The 17720-nt window shown below is 54.9% G+C and overlaps 5 protein-coding genes and 1 non-coding gene across 6 annotated transcripts; 5 read left to right on the top strand and 1 right to left on the bottom strand.

Moving 5' to 3' along the window:
• Positions 1-98: 98 nt before the first annotated feature.
• On the top strand, positions 99-1046 carry BDP81DRAFT_397596 (uncharacterized protein; the record flags this gene model as incomplete). Its single annotated transcript, XM_060588344.1, has 1 exon — positions 99-1046. The coding sequence occupies one exon, from the start codon at positions 99-101 to the stop codon at positions 1044-1046; it is 948 nt and encodes a 315-aa protein (XP_060441285.1).
• A 6078-nt stretch (positions 1047-7124) lies between these two features.
• BDP81DRAFT_328254 (uncharacterized protein) lies at positions 7125-9800 on the top strand (the record flags this gene model as incomplete). The annotated part of the gene is made up of 1 exon (XM_060585198.1): positions 7125-9800. The coding sequence occupies one exon, from the start codon at positions 7125-7127 to the stop codon at positions 9798-9800; it is 2676 nt and encodes an 891-aa protein (XP_060441286.1).
• A 1457-nt stretch (positions 9801-11257) lies between these two features.
• Positions 11258-11364, top strand: BDP81DRAFT_t268. The gene has a single exon. It is a non-coding gene; the product is annotated as a tRNA-Ser (tRNA).
• On the top strand, positions 11264-11693 carry BDP81DRAFT_435522 (uncharacterized protein). Its single transcript, XM_060591054.1, has one exon. It carries the CDS (start codon positions 11326-11328, stop codon positions 11524-11526), a length of 201 nt encoding a protein of 66 aa, XP_060441287.1. The 5' UTR covers positions 11264-11325; the 3' UTR covers positions 11527-11693.
• Positions 11694-12139: 446 nt separating this feature from the next.
• On the top strand, positions 12140-13713 carry BDP81DRAFT_435523 (sterol desaturase family protein). The gene has a single exon (XM_060591055.1). It carries the CDS (start codon positions 12441-12443, stop codon positions 13440-13442), a length of 1002 nt encoding a protein of 333 aa, XP_060441288.1. The 5' UTR covers positions 12140-12440; the 3' UTR covers positions 13443-13713.
• On the bottom strand, positions 13708-16434 carry BDP81DRAFT_435525 (breast cancer protein). The gene is made up of 2 exons (XM_060591056.1): positions 14123-16434; positions 13708-14057 (listed from the first exon to the last, which is right to left on the bottom strand). The coding sequence occupies exons 1-2, from the start codon at positions 16066-16068 to the stop codon at positions 13748-13750; spliced, it is 2256 nt and encodes a 751-aa protein (XP_060441289.1). The 5' UTR covers positions 16069-16434; the 3' UTR covers positions 13708-13747.
• Positions 16435-17720: the final 1286 nt, after the last annotated feature.

The following is a 17720-nucleotide window of genomic DNA, read 5'->3' on the forward strand; positions in this document are numbered from 1 at the left end:
CCTTAATCAGAATAACAACATCAACACCAACAGCATCAGCAACAACAACTTCTTCGGGCCAACAACGCCCGCTCTCTCTTAGCAAACCAACAACCGTCATGTCGTTGTTCAAGCGCACCTTCAGGTCGCAAGACCCCAATGTCCGCGTCGACAAGACGTCCAGGCTGAAGAAGTCAAGCTCGACCCGGGATCACCAGAAGGTATCGAAAATGCAACAGTCCGTCAACGAGAAGCCCGCCATGGCCCCGCCAGCCGTCCCCGCACCGCTGCCGACCAAGACGGGCAAGTCCGTGGCCCCTTCACCCATCGTCACCTTGACCGTGGGACGCGAGGGCCGACTGTTTGCCGCACACGAGGACGTCCTCTTCCAGTCGCCCTTCTTCGAGGCCGCCTGCCGAGGCCAGTTCTTCGAGTCGCAGAGCAAGAGAATATCCCTCCCCGACGAAGAACCCGAGATCTTCTCCTCCGTCCTTGAGTATCTCTACAAGGGTGACTACTACCCCCGCCTCGTCCACAACAGGCACCGCAACTCTTGGGAGCTCGAGGACGCCGTCAGAGGAACTCCCCAAACTTCCCCCAACCCCGAAAACACCCCCCGAGGCGGCCGCGCGGCCGCCGTTCCCTCCACTCCCACATCGACAACTACCGGTACCACCGCGAGTGAGGCAACAATCTTCGTCTCGGGCTGCGGGCAACACATCCTCCGCGACACCGTCATCTACTGTGCTGCGGAGCGGTACGGGCTCGAGGAGCTCAAGCGCCTGGCTCTGCGCAAGCAGGGTCTTCAGTCCGGTATTGATATCGGCACCATCCTGCGCTCCGCCCAGTACGCCTACGCCCACACCCCCGACTCGGACTCGCGGCTGCGCGCTCACTACCTCGCTCTGATCATCAGGTGTCGCAAGACATTCAAGAGGAGCGGAACCATGCAAGCCGAGATGGAGCGCGGCGGTAGCAAGCTCTTCTTTGACCTGTTCGTGGCCATGTGCAACCACCTCGATGACGTTATCGACCACAGTAACGCGCGAACACCCAAGACCGTCTGAGAGGTTTCGGTTGACTTTTTGGTCTTGTTGGTTGAGTTGATCCTCGACCAGACACAACCAGAAAACACATGTACAAAAGCGATCATGGTACTGTCACGGCGTTCAACACGGTTGTTTTTTTCTTGTCACTTTGGTCTTTTGCCTTCCGGATTTGCATCACAAGGATGGGAGGTTGTCTGAGAACTGCGATCCCACGGAGGTCTGATTTTCATGCCGGAACGTCACTTACTGCCCTCTCTCTCCCACACCAGATTGGAAACGTCACCATTTGGGAGCTGTCTTTTCTTTCCTGAAAACTATCTCCACTTCTCATCGAGGTTGGCCGAACAAACCTTTCTGGTGGATTACCGGAGTCGAGGAGGATTAATACCCCCCGCAAACGAGATTCACTCCTCCCGCTCTTCTTGCTTTCATCTCTCTTCCGCATCTTCTGGACAAAGATTCCCCCAAATACAGGATACACCGGGCCCGGGCGGTTTTCTCTCTCTCTCTCTCTCTCTACCTTTTACCAATCACTGGCGTCTACCCCCTTCTGAGCTCTAGTACCCTACTCCACGTTCACTCGTAGGTGGTAAGGGAACGGCTCAAACGGCTCATCAGAGAGCGAATAAGGCGGGAAACGAAGACGGAGAAGAGACTTGTTACCTTTTGATTTTACACAAAAACACAAAACAACGACAAAAAAAAAAGACACCCACCCCAGCACCAAGTTTGTTCCACTCTTCAACTACTCTGCTTACTTGGGAACGACAAGTTACGGGTGAGGCGCAACTCCAACGACTCTCATCTCTTTCCATCGGGAAAATGGATTTTTGGGCGTTTACGGTATTAGACATGCCGGGGCACATCAGTTTGGTGCCAGTTACCATAACAGATTGTGTTTTTTGTCTTTTTTTTTCCCCATCATTTCTGAAGTTACGGATGTCTTGAGGACCTTTACGGGATTTGCCCCGCCTCCGACTCCAGGGCAGGCCGAGGAAAGCATGTACAACTCTCCAAAGCGCAACAAGGACCAGACTTTTGCGCTCACTTCTTCTGGCCTCGCCAATACCAACAACACCAACACCAAAAAAAAAAAACGGGAAATCTCCCAAGCAAACAAAGCATGTCAAGACTGAACGACTTATCTCAACACACCCACATGCTTTTGGATCTCATTTGTCTCTGGGAATTCTTGGAGGATGCAAACTCGTTGTTTTTTCACGCGGTATTTTCTGCATTGGTTCCTGCTTTTGCGATATAGTCTAGGCGGATTTGGGATACTCGTCCCTAGTGGATTGGTTCTCTTGGACCCTGGCTTGAGCCCTCGTCAGGGCGTGGTAATGAGAAATTTCGGCCACCTCATGAATTGTTCCTCTTGTTCTATGTGACTGTATGTTTGCAAGTGACTCTTTACCGTCTTTGACTGGCTCTGTTGAGATGTTTCCCCACATCATACGTGTAAGGTGACTCACAAGCTAACACGCAGCCATGACTTCAACATTTGATGACCAGCACGACTCAGGTCTGGTTATTGACAAGCAATCAACTAAAATCTTTTTTTGATCTTTTTTTGTTTTGTTTTTGTTTTTTGAATCCTCTTACTATCCGTATACTTTCCAGAAGTTCTCTCTGGTTGTAAGTTTAAGTTGCCTCGGCGATTGGCAGGCAACATAAGACAGGAAAAAGCACTTACACAGGGGACATCTGCCCACTTCTTTGCTTTTACAAGAGGGAAAAGAACCTCAAACAAGCGCCGATCCCCATTCGACAACTTGGCGAGACATAGACGACGACTGCAGCCATTTGTATTAAATTAAAAAGTATTCGTACGTAGTTACAGCTTTGATTTCCACTGTGGTCGTTTCTCGGCTCTGTCGCAGTGACCATGTTATTGTTGTCTTGTCTCGCCATGAGGCACAGACATCCTGTCAACATGGATCTAACACTCGAGCTCGCTCCTCGGTACCACTCGCTACCCAAGCGACCCGAGTGTCGTGCGACGGTGCCGGCGTGATGTTGCACACTCGTCTCTTTGGCGCGGCGGTGCCTGGGAGATGTGGTACAGATGTAACCTGCCTTGGTTGTCTAGGCGCCGCCTCGATTCTGTGTGATGAAGGTGAACCAGCGAGTCCGGCACTTGTAGTGAGGAGGCTACTACAACCACCACCATTTTGTATCTCTGGAACATTGAGGATAACTCTCTTTTACGTATGTCGGATGTACATGGGATATCGCCATCACAGATATCCGTACTGACAGTGGTACTGCTCCAAACTCAGGATCAAGTCATCAACAACATGAAGCGCGTCGCCTGCAGATCCCGATTTCCTTTCTCGTGCAATGTACTTTTCCCACACCAACTTACCGAGTCCCTTCCAAACAGTAAACATGTACGGATACTGGTGAGACATTCCGCGGGTGCAAAAGACGTCAAGACAGTCAAGTGCGAAAGCTAGCAATCTGCACGACACAGTGAGACCGCGGGAAGGGATCCAAGTTTGACCGTTGCCTGCCTTGCCAGCGTGCCATCGGTGCAGCGAGGGTGATGTGATGCGACCAAGGTAAACTATATGAGAGACAGGCACGAAAGTAAGTAGGTAGTGCGCGGGACTGAGACTTGGAGGGAGATCGTGTGTAACCCCTCACATGCTGGGTAGGCATGGCAGGGTTCGGTGAGGAGCGGGATATATAGTTGCTTTCCCCTCTTGACACTGCTGTGCTGGCTTGGATTTGAAGTTTACCTGAGTCTCGTCCCTCGTCCGCTGAGCCATTTCGAACACTCTGAAGAACATTCCGTCCCGCTTGAGCACATTCGACACAGTGACAGCCTCGTCCAATTCCACGCCTGAGAAGAACGAAACCAGCAATAAGCCCCGCGCGGCAAGACAGGTGCTGAACGTAGGAAACCCGAGGGGTAAGTTTGCCATTTATTTTTACTAGTCCTGGGCGTAAGTTTGCTCAGCTCGTCTCATGTCCTGCAAAGACTTTCGGGAGCTGCTGAGCCCCCCCGGAACGTTTGCCGGCCGAAAAAAAAAGCTTCTCTATTTCCCGCGACCTGCATCCGTCGTTTTCGTTTGCTTTCTGGTCTTCTTGGCTCGAGTCGTTGGATGCTGCGAGCTTCTTCTTTGTATCTGCATGGAGTACGGATACTCGTACTGATATTCGTCGGATGGATTTCCCGTCCCTTGTTCCCACCGACAGCGCCCTTGTTGGTATCCGCACCGGGCCGGAAAAGCGGGGAATGAAATACTGCAGTTGGGATTGGTCAATTGCCGGAGCTTTGGGCCAGGGGTAAAATTGAACACTTTTTTTTTTTCTTTTTTTCTTTTTTTCTTTTTTTGAGTTTTTGCGGCTTGGCAGTCGCACGTGGTTTGCCGTTTAGCAGTTGTCCCCCTTTTTTTTTTGAGTTTTTTTTTTGTGTTTTTTTGTTTCCAGAGGAAGGAGGGAAATGAAGTTCCTGACCGGAGTGTTTCAAAGCTGACAAGTGTGACAAGAACCAACCTGAGGATCCTTCCTTCCTTGCATCGCGACCAAGGCGACGTACCTATCTTGCGAGGCAATTGCGACTCGAAGCTGTCGTCACCGGAGGCTTGCCGTCCCTTCCTCGAGAATTTGGCCCCGGGCAGCCCCCTGTCTATTTGCCCCACTCTTTCGGTCCCGTGCGCCTGGATTGAGATTTGCACCTGGAGGGGTCGACCTCAGGCACAGGCAGGGGCGTTCTGCTTCGTACCTTGCTTGCATTCGTACAGGTCTGTGGGTGAGCGAATCTTCTTTTCTTCCATTCATCTTTCAATCAATTTACCCATCTCGCGTTTGTTGCAATTTTCTCCTTCTACGCCTTGTCATTGTCAAAAAGTTCCTACGGCGTAGAGTGGGTGCAGGCGAGGAGCAAGCCAAAGTTGGACGCACGTCCTCACATTGTCATACAGGACTCATCCCTCCCTTGGGCCTCGTCTCCTTTCATCCAGTCTTATCCAACTGCACCGTCGACGTCTCTACCATTGCCCTGGGTAGCATCCTTTCATGACTGGACCATGATTCGCCGTTGCGTCCCTGCTATCTTGTCTGATGTGCAATCGGCATTGCGCAGCCATCCCAGTGGTGACGCCGCACCACGCAACACGTTTTCATGCAAACTGCAAAGAAGACACACGCATTGTGACATTCCCCAGCAAAATCGGGGCTTTGGGGGGGGGGGGGGTTGGTCAATAATACCATTCTGAGGCTAATAATACGGCCGTTGCGCCATGTTCAGTCACAACCACCACCCTATCCGCACCTTACCGTACCTCATTCGACAGACTGTCAGACACCCAATATTACCTTCCGGTGAGATGAGGGAGCGCAATCAATACTTCAGGTATAGACTCTCATCCCATTGACACATACTTTCCGACAAGCTTGCTGCCTTGGCTTGGGGGCTACGGTCTACCTGACGAAATACGGGATAACTACCTTACGGATACATCTCGCATTTTCAAGATTGAAGGCCGTATGGGTTTGGGCCACCGCCGCCTGTCATCTGTCAATGCGACGCTGTGCAACTGGATCAATCTCAGCCTGACTTTTGGCTTCCCACGTCTTCCTCGCTTCCATCGCCTTTCCCTTTTCTCTCACACTCTCAATTTTTCTGCCTGACCCCCCCCCCCCCCCCCCCCCCCCTTTATCAACCAAAATCCTTCGCCCATCCTCGATCTAGTCAAGGGCAGAGAGATCAACGCCTAGAACATACGGATTGAAAATAGAGTCCTGCCTGTCAACCACACATTGTCGTCACTCGGAGCAACCAATGAATCCATCTGTACTCTGGAGTCGGACTGTGTCAATCATTCCGCCCAATTCCAACCCACGCACCGCTACTCCGTACAAATCACGTCCAACAACGCCCACGCACGCACCCATCTCTCTTCTCAATCTCATCTGATCGAGCGCAAGGGGCCGACAAAAGTGAATTTTAACAATTCCAGGGGCATATTCCGTACATGAGGGCAAGCCGCAATATTTCGTACAAGACAACCAAGAAAACCGCGAGCACGGTCCCCTTCTCTTGATCTCCTCTTCTCGGTCGATCAACGCGAAAAACGAGACAATCCGCACGAGACGTAGAGACGCTATCCCGAACGCGCTACGCTTCACCCTGTCTGCAGCTGCAGCCACCGCTGCCCGCATCAACGTACTCGTACCGCCAGATCCATACCTTTTTTTTTTTTTTTTGTGCTTTCCTCTATTCCGTACAGAGTACACCACATGCAGTACGCCGCCAGTACCTGACAGCTACCTCGCGACCGCTGCTGGTCATCCTGCATGAACACAGACGCTGGCCTCGCTGGTCCTGGACACCGGACGCACCAGACTCTCCCTGGTTCTATCCACCATTCGCAGTTGGTCGCCCGCGCCTTTCCTCCTGCGTCTGCGGTCCCGTAGGCCATACCATACCACCTTACCTTGCCAGGCACGCCAGGCACGCCAGGCTTGTCGACCTTTACCGACTCCGCGTACCTGCGCCAACTTCTGACTGGTTACGTTCTCGCCTCGCCGCTGGCGTCCCAGTACTAGCGAAAGACGCGACCCTTTCCGGGGCCTTTCTCTACACCCGATCCAGCCTGAGATCCCATCCCTTTCCTCACCATCCGACAACTCGTGGACCGTGGTGCAGCCCGGATCCCGATCGACGCACGGTAAGGGGGGCCCGCGGCCGCCCTAGTTCACCGTTTCCATTGTTCCTGCTGGGTCTGTCACAGTCACAGTCGCAGTCGCAGTCGCAGTTGCAGCAGTCACCCGGACCCTCTTCTCATCCCATCTCAACCGTTGTTTGTACGTACAGAGTACTCTCGCTGTACGACGTTGCTTCTGGAACGGTACTGCAGCAGCCTTTCCTGCTTGCTGCCCACCACCACCACCACAACGCCGCTCCGACCGCCTGCCCGCCCACCAAGCCCAGTGCAGTCAGTCCAGCAACTGTTCCGTGCCCTCTCCTGAATCCTGAAGCCGGTTCCGTGTCGACCTGCGCTCGCTCGCTCGCGTGGTCTGCTGGTCTGGTCTGGCGTGGTCCGTCGACTACCCGTAACCTCTTTCTTTCTTTCTCCCTGCGTCGCCATGGACGACTACGATCCAAACTCAATCCCCCCTATCCCCCAGCGCTACCGGAATCTTCAAACCCCTGAACCTCAGCCGCGGAACCGCTCTCTCCCACCACCACCACCTCCTCCGTCGCGCCACGCCGATGCCGTTCCCAGCTCTCCCGAGGTCATTTCTTCTCTCATCACCAGCTTTGCTGTCATAACCAAGCCCGCCGACCAACACTTTGAGCGCAGCACCCCGAGCTTATCAGTCCCTGCAACACCTCGCCAAGGCAGCTTTGGAGTCGACTACGGCGCCTTCCACCAGCCCTCTCTCGAACAACTCCGGAAACAAGACTTGCCCCTCGACGAGATCGCCGCATCCGCCCCCGTTATCCGAACCGCCAAACCCCCCTCCGGATTCTCGCCCTTGACCGCTCCCAAGTCTTCTCCCGCCCGCGACGGATCCGGCGGCCTCAAGTCCCTCTTGCGAAGCTCTTCCAGGCCCTCCTCCAAAGGCTCGCTCGGATCGCGGGACGATGCGCAGAGCATAGGCAACCTTTCAGTAGAACGTGGTTCTGCGCCCACCCCAGAGCTCAAGAGACAGCGCTCGTTTGATAGTTGGGGTAAGAAGCAGGGCAGAAGTCACAGGGGCTTGATGTATATGAGCTCCAAGGAACGACTACGCGAAAAGGAAGAAAAGAAACGCGCGAGCGTCGGCGACCGTAGTTCCAGCAGCTTCACCGGAGCCTCCTTACGACCCGACCCTTTCCTCGCCGAGACGCCCATTAGCGAAGAGCCCGCCTACACACCAGACTCTCCCACCCGAGGAAGCGCCCGCAAACACCACGAAATGGCGAGCCCCGGCCCCGAATCCGCCAGCAGCCCTAGAGCGATTCCCGCACGAGACTCGTCCCTCTTCAAGACGGGAGCGAATGCGAAGAGATCGTCTACGAGATCCTCCAGGTCAAAGAGAGAAAGCGCCAATAGCACCAACGAAATAATATTTGAAGGAGAAGAACAGACGTCGAATTCGCGGGAGGCACCGAGGCGGAAACACTTGTCTCGCCATGCTTCCGAAAACGACCTCGCTAGAGCATCGGCCGACGCATCCGGAGCGTCTTTCAGCCGCCCATTCTTCGAGTCTAGGCATACGGAAAACTTCCTAACAACAGGACCGTTATTTGAAGAAGAGGATGTGGAGGATAGTGCACCGTTCCCCGCTGTCGCTCAAGGTCGTCGTCGGGATGAGCAGATCGCCAGCAGACGGAAATCAGCACGCGAGGCCCCAGACGCAGGTGAAGCCATCAAGATGAAGCGCAGTAGCTCCAGGCTCAAGCGGCTCTCTCAGCCGTTGAGCCCCAAGGGAGATGAATCACAGGCGAGCTCCCGCAACTCGGCAGCGTCGCCCGACCCACGCAACAGCATGCCGGCCGGGTATGAGCGTCCCCGCAGTGCAGACTCGATTGACGACGCTGTCGAATCGTACCTGTGCTCACCTCGACTGTCGCAAAAGATTCGACATCCGCAGACCGGACGTGTGATTTCCTTTTCCGAGGTGGGAGATGCAGATGGCTCGGCCGTGTTTTGTTGTGTGGGAATGGGATTGACGAGATATATCACGGCCTTTTACGACGAGCTCGCGTTGACGCTGAAGCTTCGTCTCATTACACCCGATAGACCTGGCGTGGGCGACAGCGAGTCGTACGCCGACGGAACCGCGACGCCACTCAGCTGGCCCGATGATGTCTATGCCATTTGCCAGGCCCTGAAGATTACCAAGTTTTCGATCCTCGCCCACTCCGCCGGCGCCATCTACGCGCTGGCTACAGCTCTCCGGATGCCCCAGCATATCCGGGGAAAGATCCATTTGCTCGCGCCCTGGATCCCACCCTCGCAGATGAACGTTTTTGGCACGTCGCAGGCGCTGCCACCAACCAACGCGATTCCTACTTCGCAACGCATCCTGCGAGCGCTTCCGACAACGTTCTTGAAGGCTGCCAACAGCTCGTTCATGTCTGCGACGAGTAGTTCCATCACCAGCTCGCTGCCCAAGAATCCCAGACGCAGCAAGCGCAAATCCACCGCCACCACTGGCCGGGACACCCCGGCGACACATGGGAGCAAGCGGGACACGACACCCCACCTCGACAAGGAAAACCTTGGCTTGAATTTTGATCGCAACAGCACAGGCGACGACCTCTCGGGTAGACCCACACTGCCCGCCGCAGAGACGATGGATAGACTCAGGCCAACCGGCACGGCATCGGCGCAGGGGCACTACGATGCCGATGCGCACGTCATTGCCGCCGCGTCGGATGCATTGATGGATAAGGAGCGCCAGACGATTTACGACACGAGATTGACGCACGCCATCTGGGAGCTGGCCACAACGGGAGCCAACCCTGCCGTCGACCTACTGGTCTGCTTGGAACGCAGACACACGATCGGTTTCCGATACGTTGATATTACACGGCCTGTCGTTATACACCACGGTAGCCGCGACACGCGCGTGCCAGTTGACAATGTCAAATGGCTCGGCAAGACGATGAAGCGCTGCGAGGTGCGCGTTCTCGAAGGCGAAGGTCATGGCTTGATGGCGAGCGCTGGCGTCATGGGCGCTGTGCTCATGGAGATTAGCAAGGAATGGGACGACTGGCTGCGAGCCACGTCCAAAAAGGACGACCGCGGCCGAAGAACCGGTACACGGTAAGGGGGACCTTGATGTTGAGGTCAAGGGTCCCCTTCCCCCCCCCCCCCCAATTTTACGATGACACTTTTCTTTTCTTTCTTTCTATTTTGGACATTTGGATGACCTTGACCCATTTACGATTTGACCTACACTTTTGATTTATATCTAATACCTACGTAGGGGGGGAGGGGGAGTTTTGTAATTATTCTCAGGCGGCCCATGTACGATTTGTGGTTGGATACCTTTTTGTATGGCATCGGCGTCAAGCGCGTGTGCAGGCTTAGGGTGGGATGGTTGGTTGATTGATTGGGCGTCCTGGGGACGAGCTTCGATGGGGTTCCGAAGCCGTGAGGGGAAAAGACACCAGGGCCAGCAGGGTTATTTCATGAAGCAGCCTTTTGTTGAAGAGCATCGCTCCATAGTATATAGCAGTAGTACAGCATCGGTTTGTTGTGTCGCGCAGCAGCTGTGGACAGACGCCGAGTAATGTGTCAATACGATCTCCTTTGTGGAATATGAGTCTTTCAGTTGTTGCCTGACACGGCTTTCTTGTGACACCCCGCCCTTTTTTGCGTGTGACTGACTGAGTACCTTGTCGACTTGAAGTCCTCAAGGGTACCTAAAGAGAAGGGAAACCTAGTGAAAGTTCCAGTCTACAATCCTCCTCGAGGGATCCTCTATGCCACCTTTGTCGCCGTGCCCTCTTTCCCTTGTCTGAGTCTCATCTGAAGTAGGTGGCTGAAGAGAAGTTCATAAAGGGAGATTTGCTAAGGGAGGTCATGAGAATAAAGATATAAAGAAAAACCACTATATAAGGTGCACAATATAAAGTCCTCTCCTCACAATGCCAACCAAGTGGCACTCGGAGCTACTATCATTATTATAGTTATCATACTGCGCTTCCTGAAGAGTATTCTTCAAGGAATAAAAGGAAGAAGAAGAAAATAAGAGTGGTAAGAATAGTAGGAATAATGAGAACAGTAATAGTACCATAAGTAGTGAGAATAGGAGGAATAGAGGTTCGGTGTTGGGCAGCAAACTATTGTGTCACCCACTGGTGCGTTGGCGGGCATCCTACTCCATCGCCCACTTGCCACCTCTCGTCTTATGCATCCCACCCTTATTGCTGTGCTCTTCTCTTTGCCTTGCCTGGGTCTCTCTGAAATAGGTACTTAAGCAAAGGTTTCTAAAGGGAGAGTACCTCAAGTAAAAATGCGAGAATAAAGATACAAAAGGAAGCCCCCCATGAACTTCCATATAGGTTGCACAACAGACAACCAACCCTCCCCTTATAATGCCACCTCCCGTCTAACGCATCTTACCCTTATCTGCGGCTGAGTCCCAGTGCGGATCTCGATCCAAGACATGCACGTCGAGCCCCCACCCGGCCGTGCCGCCACAATATCCACCCTGACATCCACACGTCTCCTCCCAACCCATCTTAGTCCACAACAGGTCAGGAAACTCCCATCAAATCAGGCGAAGTGCCAGAGTGGTTAATGGGTGTGCCTCGAACTATATCATCTTCTGATGATGCTTCTAGCACATGGCTTCGGTCGCGCAAGTTCGAATCTTGTCTTCGTCGATGTTTTTTTTTGTTGTGGTTTTTTTTGGGGGATGTGTGTGGATTTTTGGTGTCCACAGCTTGGGAAGGACCCACTGCACTGGGCCTTGGGTAGCCGTACTTCCAACTAGTATCCTCTCTTCTAGTTGTTATGTTGTGTTGTGCCGTTGCTGGCCGAACTGAGGACACCAACTTGGACAAGATAGAACGATTTTTGGCCAGCTTTGAGTGAGATGCATGTGCTTATTAAGGCTGCAGGAGAGAACGCGACAGGTGGACGGCGTTCTTCTGTTCTCTCAGTGACCTGCAAACGTCTTGGGTATCTCTATAAACATAGTTGCATTTTAAGCTCCTTGAGCGATCCTGGGCAACGCTTCATGGCTCGACTGTATAATCCATGGAATGCGGCATTTGTCACTCTCCATTGTACGAACAAAGAGTTGACCTTCGTTAGAAACAGATGGCAGAGAAGTCTGTGATTTCAAGTCGCGGAATTATCTGACTACGAGGTCCCAAAGCAATCTGTCCGGGCCAAAACTCTCCCAGACCAGCTCCGGGCCGGCGCGACGGAGCAAAGTGGGGTCAAGCAGTCCGCGATGAGGTCGGAATACAGTCCGGTCATGACATTTAGGGAAAGAACCTCCTTCCTACCTACCTTATGACCGAGTGTCTTCTCTGTCCCTAGTCGCTCTGGACTTGAACACCACAAAACTCTCCGACCTCACCATCTCAAGATATCCTGTTTGGTCCAGGCCTGGCGCTATTTCATGGTGGGACGCAAGAATCAACACACCCATGCGACGCTACGTCATGGCTGCCAACGTGCGCCTGGATGCTTGCTGCTGCTGCTGCTGCTGCTTATTTACCACGTGCCCTCCCGTTCAACGGCTCAGCCCTATCGTCAAAGCCATGAGTTCTTTACCAAGTCGCAAAATCTATCACCGTTTTCGATCCTGAGACCGACATCTCCATCAAGACAAGACTTCGGCTTCATTCCCCTGAGTCGGACTTACTCAATCGACTCTCACTTACACCTGACCTCAGTCACATTCGACTCATCTCACAGTGACCACTCGCCTCACCCGTCACTCACCACCATGGACATCCTCCTTTCCCTCCCGATAGTCTCCTATTTCCTCGCCCCCTCCATAACCTCCTGGTCGACTTCCCTCAACCTCCTCTTCTTCTACATGACCTGGACAACCCTCGTCCTCTCCCACGGACCCCTCAAGATCCAACTCCTCGGCGCCCTCGCCATCCGACTCATCCTCTGGCTCCTCCCCTCCCTCGCCTTTCTCCTCTTCGACACCCTCCTCCCCTCCCTCTCGGAATCGATCAAGACCGCCGGCGCCGCAGCCCTCCCGCCAACCCACGGCCCGACCCTCCTCAAGACCCTCGCCCTCGCCCTCTTCAACCTCGTCCTGTCTGCCGGCCTCGAGGGGGGCACAAGCCTGGCGTACGCATCTTACTTTCGCGAGCCCCTCTTCCGCGCCTCCTCGGCCCTGCCGCTGCCGTTCCAGCTCATAAAGCACGTCGCCTTCCTCATTGCTGCGCGCGAGGTCCTGACGTATTATATCCACATGCGCGTCCTACACCCCCGCGGCAGACGCATCACCTCCACGCGCATTGGCAAGCTACACGCATCGTACGCTCACACTCGTGCTGCGCCGCCATTCTCATTGATGCTCTTCGCCGACCATCCGATCCCGTTCCTGCTCCACCGCATCGTGCCCATCTTCGTGCCAGCTGTGGTCCTTCGTCCCCATCTGTTGACGTACTTTTTGTTTGTTGGCTTCTGCACCATCGAGGAGACCATGGCCATGTCTGGGTACAGCGTCGTCCCGGGTATCGTCATGGGCGGGATCACGCGCCGGACGGCGATTCACTATGCCGGCCAGGGGTGTGGCAACTTTGGTGCGTGGGGCGTGTTGGATTGGGCTCATGGTACGAGTGAGGGACAGGATGTGATTGATGATATGCGAGCCGAGGCGGAGAAGCACCGTATCAAGGAGCGGAGTGAGAGAGCGGCCAACAATGGCGTTGGATTCGTGCAGGAGTTGAAGAAGGGCCGGGGACGCAAGGGGAAGAAGAGCAACTGAGTGTGGTTTTTACTGGTTTCTTATTTCTTTCTTGTGAGTTTGGATGGTTCTACTGTGCGTTAAATGCAGTTGCTTCTTATATGTTCCGAGGATACCCCCCCCCCCCCTTTCCCAAATCACCAAACACGTCCAAGTATCTTATATATATACTGACGAAGTCTACACCAATCCATGTGTCCTATTGCCCCCAAGTCCCTGATCCAATGCGCCCAAAGGGCGGCTCCTGTATGTAAGAAAAAAAAAAAAAAAAAAAAAAAAAAAAAAAGGAAAAGTCCAGTGAATCAACGACAATATATCTTCATGCTTTATGCCCAGCTGTTCTTCTTCTTGAACCACTTGAGCGTCTCCAGCGCCGCCTGCACGCGCATGCCCAACCTGGCGTCAAACACAAACGCCTCCCACGCGACAACCTTGTCGAGCCACTCCTGGCACTCGTCCATCTTCTTCTTGCGGTAGTCCGCGACGGCCTTGGCCTGGCCCTCGGCGTACGCGGGCTCGTCTGCCGCAGCCTGGCGCTTCTCGGGCTGGCAGCACTCGAACCAGGCCACGGCGGCCATCTCGTAGTGTGCTGTCGGTAAGGGGTACTCGTCCTTTGTAGGGCCCTTGAATGACGCTCTGTCTCTTCGTTAGCATTGCTCTTGCGATTATAACTCTCCACGTGAGGTGACCATCCAACGTACCTGTCTGCGCTGAGGACTTCCGTCTGCAGAATTGTCCTCGCGTCCTCGAAGCGTCCCAGGGTCCTGTAAATAGCCGCCAGGCAGATCGACCGGATGGAAGCCTCATCGGGCGTCTTCTTGACCTTCTCCAGGGCCTCGGCCGGCAGAGTGCATCGCTCCCATCCCAGACTCTTGATCGACATGTGCAGCTCCTCATCATTCATCCTCTTCGTGCCATTCCACAAGCTCACCATCTCCTGCGCGGGGCTGGCGCAGACGGCGTCCGCCAAATCGACCTTGAACTCCTTTGCGCGCTCCTCCCACTTTTGAATCTTGCGCGTGATAAAGGTATCAAACGGCAGCTGGCGCGCCATAAACTTTTTCCGGCCAGCCGTCGTCGGCGCCTTGCGGAACAGCTCCTCGGCCTTCTTCTTGCGCCGGCGCATCTCGTCCTCGTCCTTCGTCTCGGCGTGGAAGGCGTCGCGGTACAGCTCCAGCTCGGCGCACCCGGCCATGTAGTAGTACAGCGTGTGGCTCCAGTCGTTGAGCTCGAGGCAGCGGAGGAACGTCTTCTGCATCAGCTCCCAGTCCTGGTGCGACATGGCCGCCAGCGCGAGCTCAAAGGCGTTGAGGGCCGTGACCTGGCGCATCTTGGACTCCTGGCCCGTCGTCAGGAGCTGGATGGCGTCCGCGAGGCGGCGCTGCTGCGCCAGGACGCGGGATTCCTCCACGCGCCAGAGGCGGGAGTCTGGGTACCGCGTCCGCATGGAAGCGAGGAGGGCCTCGCATTTCTGCGCGGGGTACCCCACCATCTCGGCGTTTGCGTCAAAGTCCCGTTCCGCGGGCGTGATGTCCGCCTGGCCCAGGAGTCCGTTGTAGTAGCCCAGCAGGATCAGGCCGGATACGGCGCCGTTGAGGTTGTCAAACTGCGTGCTCTTCCAGAGCATGCGCACGCCGCGCTCGCGGTCGCCTCGGAAGCCGACGACGTACAGTAGGCGGGAGAAGGCGGGCGGGACCATGCTGAGCATGAAGAGGAGCATGCCGAAGCACATGTTTGCGCCGCTGTGGATGAAGGCGTCGACGGGGTTCGAGAAGACGCCAGAGTCCGTGTCCGAGTCGTCGGCCATTTGCGAGGAGACCTGCAGAGGGGCGAGCTTGGCGTCGCCCGAGGGTGTTGATGTGCCGGAGTCGAGGCTGAGAGCGGCCAGATCCTGTGCTGGTGGTGGTGCTGCCTCCGTCGCTGAGCCGTTCACCTTCTTCTCCGCTGGTGTAGCCGCTCCCGATTTGGGCACCTCGTCGGCGTCTACGAATTCGACATCGCTGTCCGACTTGCGTTCTAGGTCGGCAAACTCTTCGTCGTCGAAGCTGCCGGGCATCTTCTCCTCGCTCATCCGTTGCCGCAACGGCGGCGGATCAGCCTTGTTCTTGTCCTTCTCCAGCGCTTTGGCCTCCTGCATCATGATGCTGTCGAGGGTGACAAACGCCTTGCGGAGCTTATAGAACCCCTTCAGAGCCTCCGTCAGACTCTCGTGCAACACGGCGACGACGGCCGCCATGAGCTGCGACTCGGCGTGGATGAGCAAGAACTCGGTACCCGGCGCGTAGATCCTACTGCTGGTGGCGTCCCGTTCGGCCTTTTTGTAATCCGCCCAGGCCTTGGCCTCCGTGTCGGCCAGCCGTTTTGAGGCCTCGTTCATGACCTCCTTTTCGAAGCCGAGCACGGAGCGGAGGAACGTCGTCATGGCCAGGCCCAGCTGGTGAAAGGCCGAGTCGCCCTTGCGCAGACGCTCCTCGGCGCCGTCAATGTCGTCGTTCATGATGAAGGCGGCGGCTACCATGGCCTCTTCGATATCGGCCATTTCCTTGGCGGAGAGCTCCTTGGAGGAGAGGTTGACCGACGACGCGGCCGGGCTCGCATTGCTGCTTACCTTGCCCGCCGAGCGGAACCATGAGCCCAGTCTACTCATAGTGAATACGTGTGATGAGAGGGCGAAGTGTGAAGGTTTTCCCGTGGGCAGAATGCAACGTGGCCAACTACTAGAGAAAATGGGAAACAAAAATCGCGAGACGGGCTGGTTTTCACTGAGTCGGGACCTCGGAAGTCGACGAGGATGACTAGAAACCGGAAGTGCTCCGGCGAGTCGCTGACAGAGTGTGAGTGTGTGAGTGAGAGTGAGAGTGGGAGTGAGAGAGAGGCTCGCGGCAGGCAAAAGAGGGCCGTGGATCCCAGCGACGGACTTTGGGCGCTGAAACAAACACGGGTCGAGAGAGTCCGAATCTGGAATGCCGATTGGCGAAGGGGATGACGTCTTTTTTTTTTTTTTTTTTTTTTTTTTTTTGGGCCTAGTTTGGCCGCTTCGTGTGAGTGAGCGAGTGAGTGAGTTGGGTTGTGCTTGTGAGTGTTTCTGAGTGCGAGTGTACCAGTCCGGAGCTCTCTGATGGAGGCTTCGATTTCGTCCCTTTTGTTTGTGGTTGGTGGCGGCAACCCGGAGCTTGGCTGGGAATAAAAATGGACACAAGGGTACCCGATAAATGGCGCTGTTCAGCGAGGATAGAGATGGGGACAAAGACGCGCGAAGCTAAATCTGAGATGGAGAAGTGAGAGCCGAAAGCGGTTGAGAGCCGTGCTCAGTCACTCAGTGAGCTTGGTGCTGGCTGGTGGGCCTTTTGCTTGTGGAATGGGCAAGCTCTCGATATCAGGAGAGATGGCCCGGGTGTCCACGGTATCATGGGGTTAAAGGCAAGGCTGGAGGACGAGCTCTTGCTGGTGACGACGTTGATGTGACTGCTGACGATAGGGAGGAGGTTAGAAAGGCTGGCTTAAGAAAATAGCATGAGGTGAGAGAAGAGGGACCAAGTAAGCCAAGGCAACAAGGTATGGTCGAGTACATGTAGGAAAAGAGGCTTAGGTGAGCGGCGGTAAGTAAGAGCGCAGCTCAGCTGTTGAACAAGTCAGGGGTGCACGCACTGAACCAGTGAACAGTATCCGTACACGAAAGGAATTACCAGACGGGCCAAGAGTTCGCAACGGTCGTCATTGACAGGCAAGAGTGAGATGGGCCAGGGGTGTTTTGACAAAGTGGGTGTGGTGTATGCGGTGAGCGTTACGTGTTGCCGTACAACTTACGAAGAACTGCCAAATACACGTATCCTGCGGCTTCAGGGCATTGAAGAGGCAAGGTCAGAGAGGGGACGGCCGAGCCTTAAAGGTAGTTGTACTTTGATGTCCACAGTCCAGGTGGCGCGGGGCACGGGGGAGGGAGGTTCTGGCGGGAGGGCCAGCCCGGTCGAGAGAATGGGCTCGGATGGGTTCCTCGAGCTGGAGCTAAGGGTTTCTCGTTCATGCGCCGGCGAGTCCACCGGTTGAGAATTGGGACGGGGTGGTGGTGATGGGCAGGATGAGATGGGAAGGTGCTGGTGAGCGTTGTGTGTACGATGTACGTATGTTGGTTTGTGTATATATCAAGTGGACGGTGAGAAGCCTGTAGAGAGGCACGGCACGGTAAGGCGGTACTGTAGGCAGATCCGGCTACATCGGCCGGAGTAATGTTCTCTTAAAGAGAGGCGCAGCTTCGATTCACCAACGGACCCGTACAGAAGTTGTGTGAACTCTTTAGAA

Source organism: Colletotrichum phormii (assembly GCF_030913505.1).
Source record: "Colletotrichum phormii strain CBS 102054 chromosome Unknown BDP81scaffold_20, whole genome shotgun sequence".
Classification (NCBI taxonomy): Eukaryota; Fungi; Ascomycota; class Sordariomycetes; order Glomerellales; family Glomerellaceae; genus Colletotrichum; species Colletotrichum phormii.

Bases quoted from the DNA above. Each gene is read 5' to 3' on its own strand.
- BDP81DRAFT_435522 (XM_060591054.1), top strand. From the start codon at position 11,326: ATGGCTTCGGTCGCGCAAGTTCGAATCTTGTCTTCGTCGATGTTTTTT.
- BDP81DRAFT_435523 (XM_060591055.1), top strand. From the start codon at position 12,441: ATGGACATCCTCCTTTCCCTCCCGATAGTCTCCTATTTCCTCGCCCCC.
- BDP81DRAFT_435525 (XM_060591056.1), bottom strand. From the start codon at position 16,068: ATGAGTAGACTGGGCTCATGGTTCCGCTCGGCGGGCAAGGTAAGCAGC. The intron at 14,058-14,122 runs GTACGTTGGATG...ACGAAGAGACAG, and splicing joins GAAGTCCTCAGCGCAGACAG to AGCGTCATTCAAGGGCCCTA.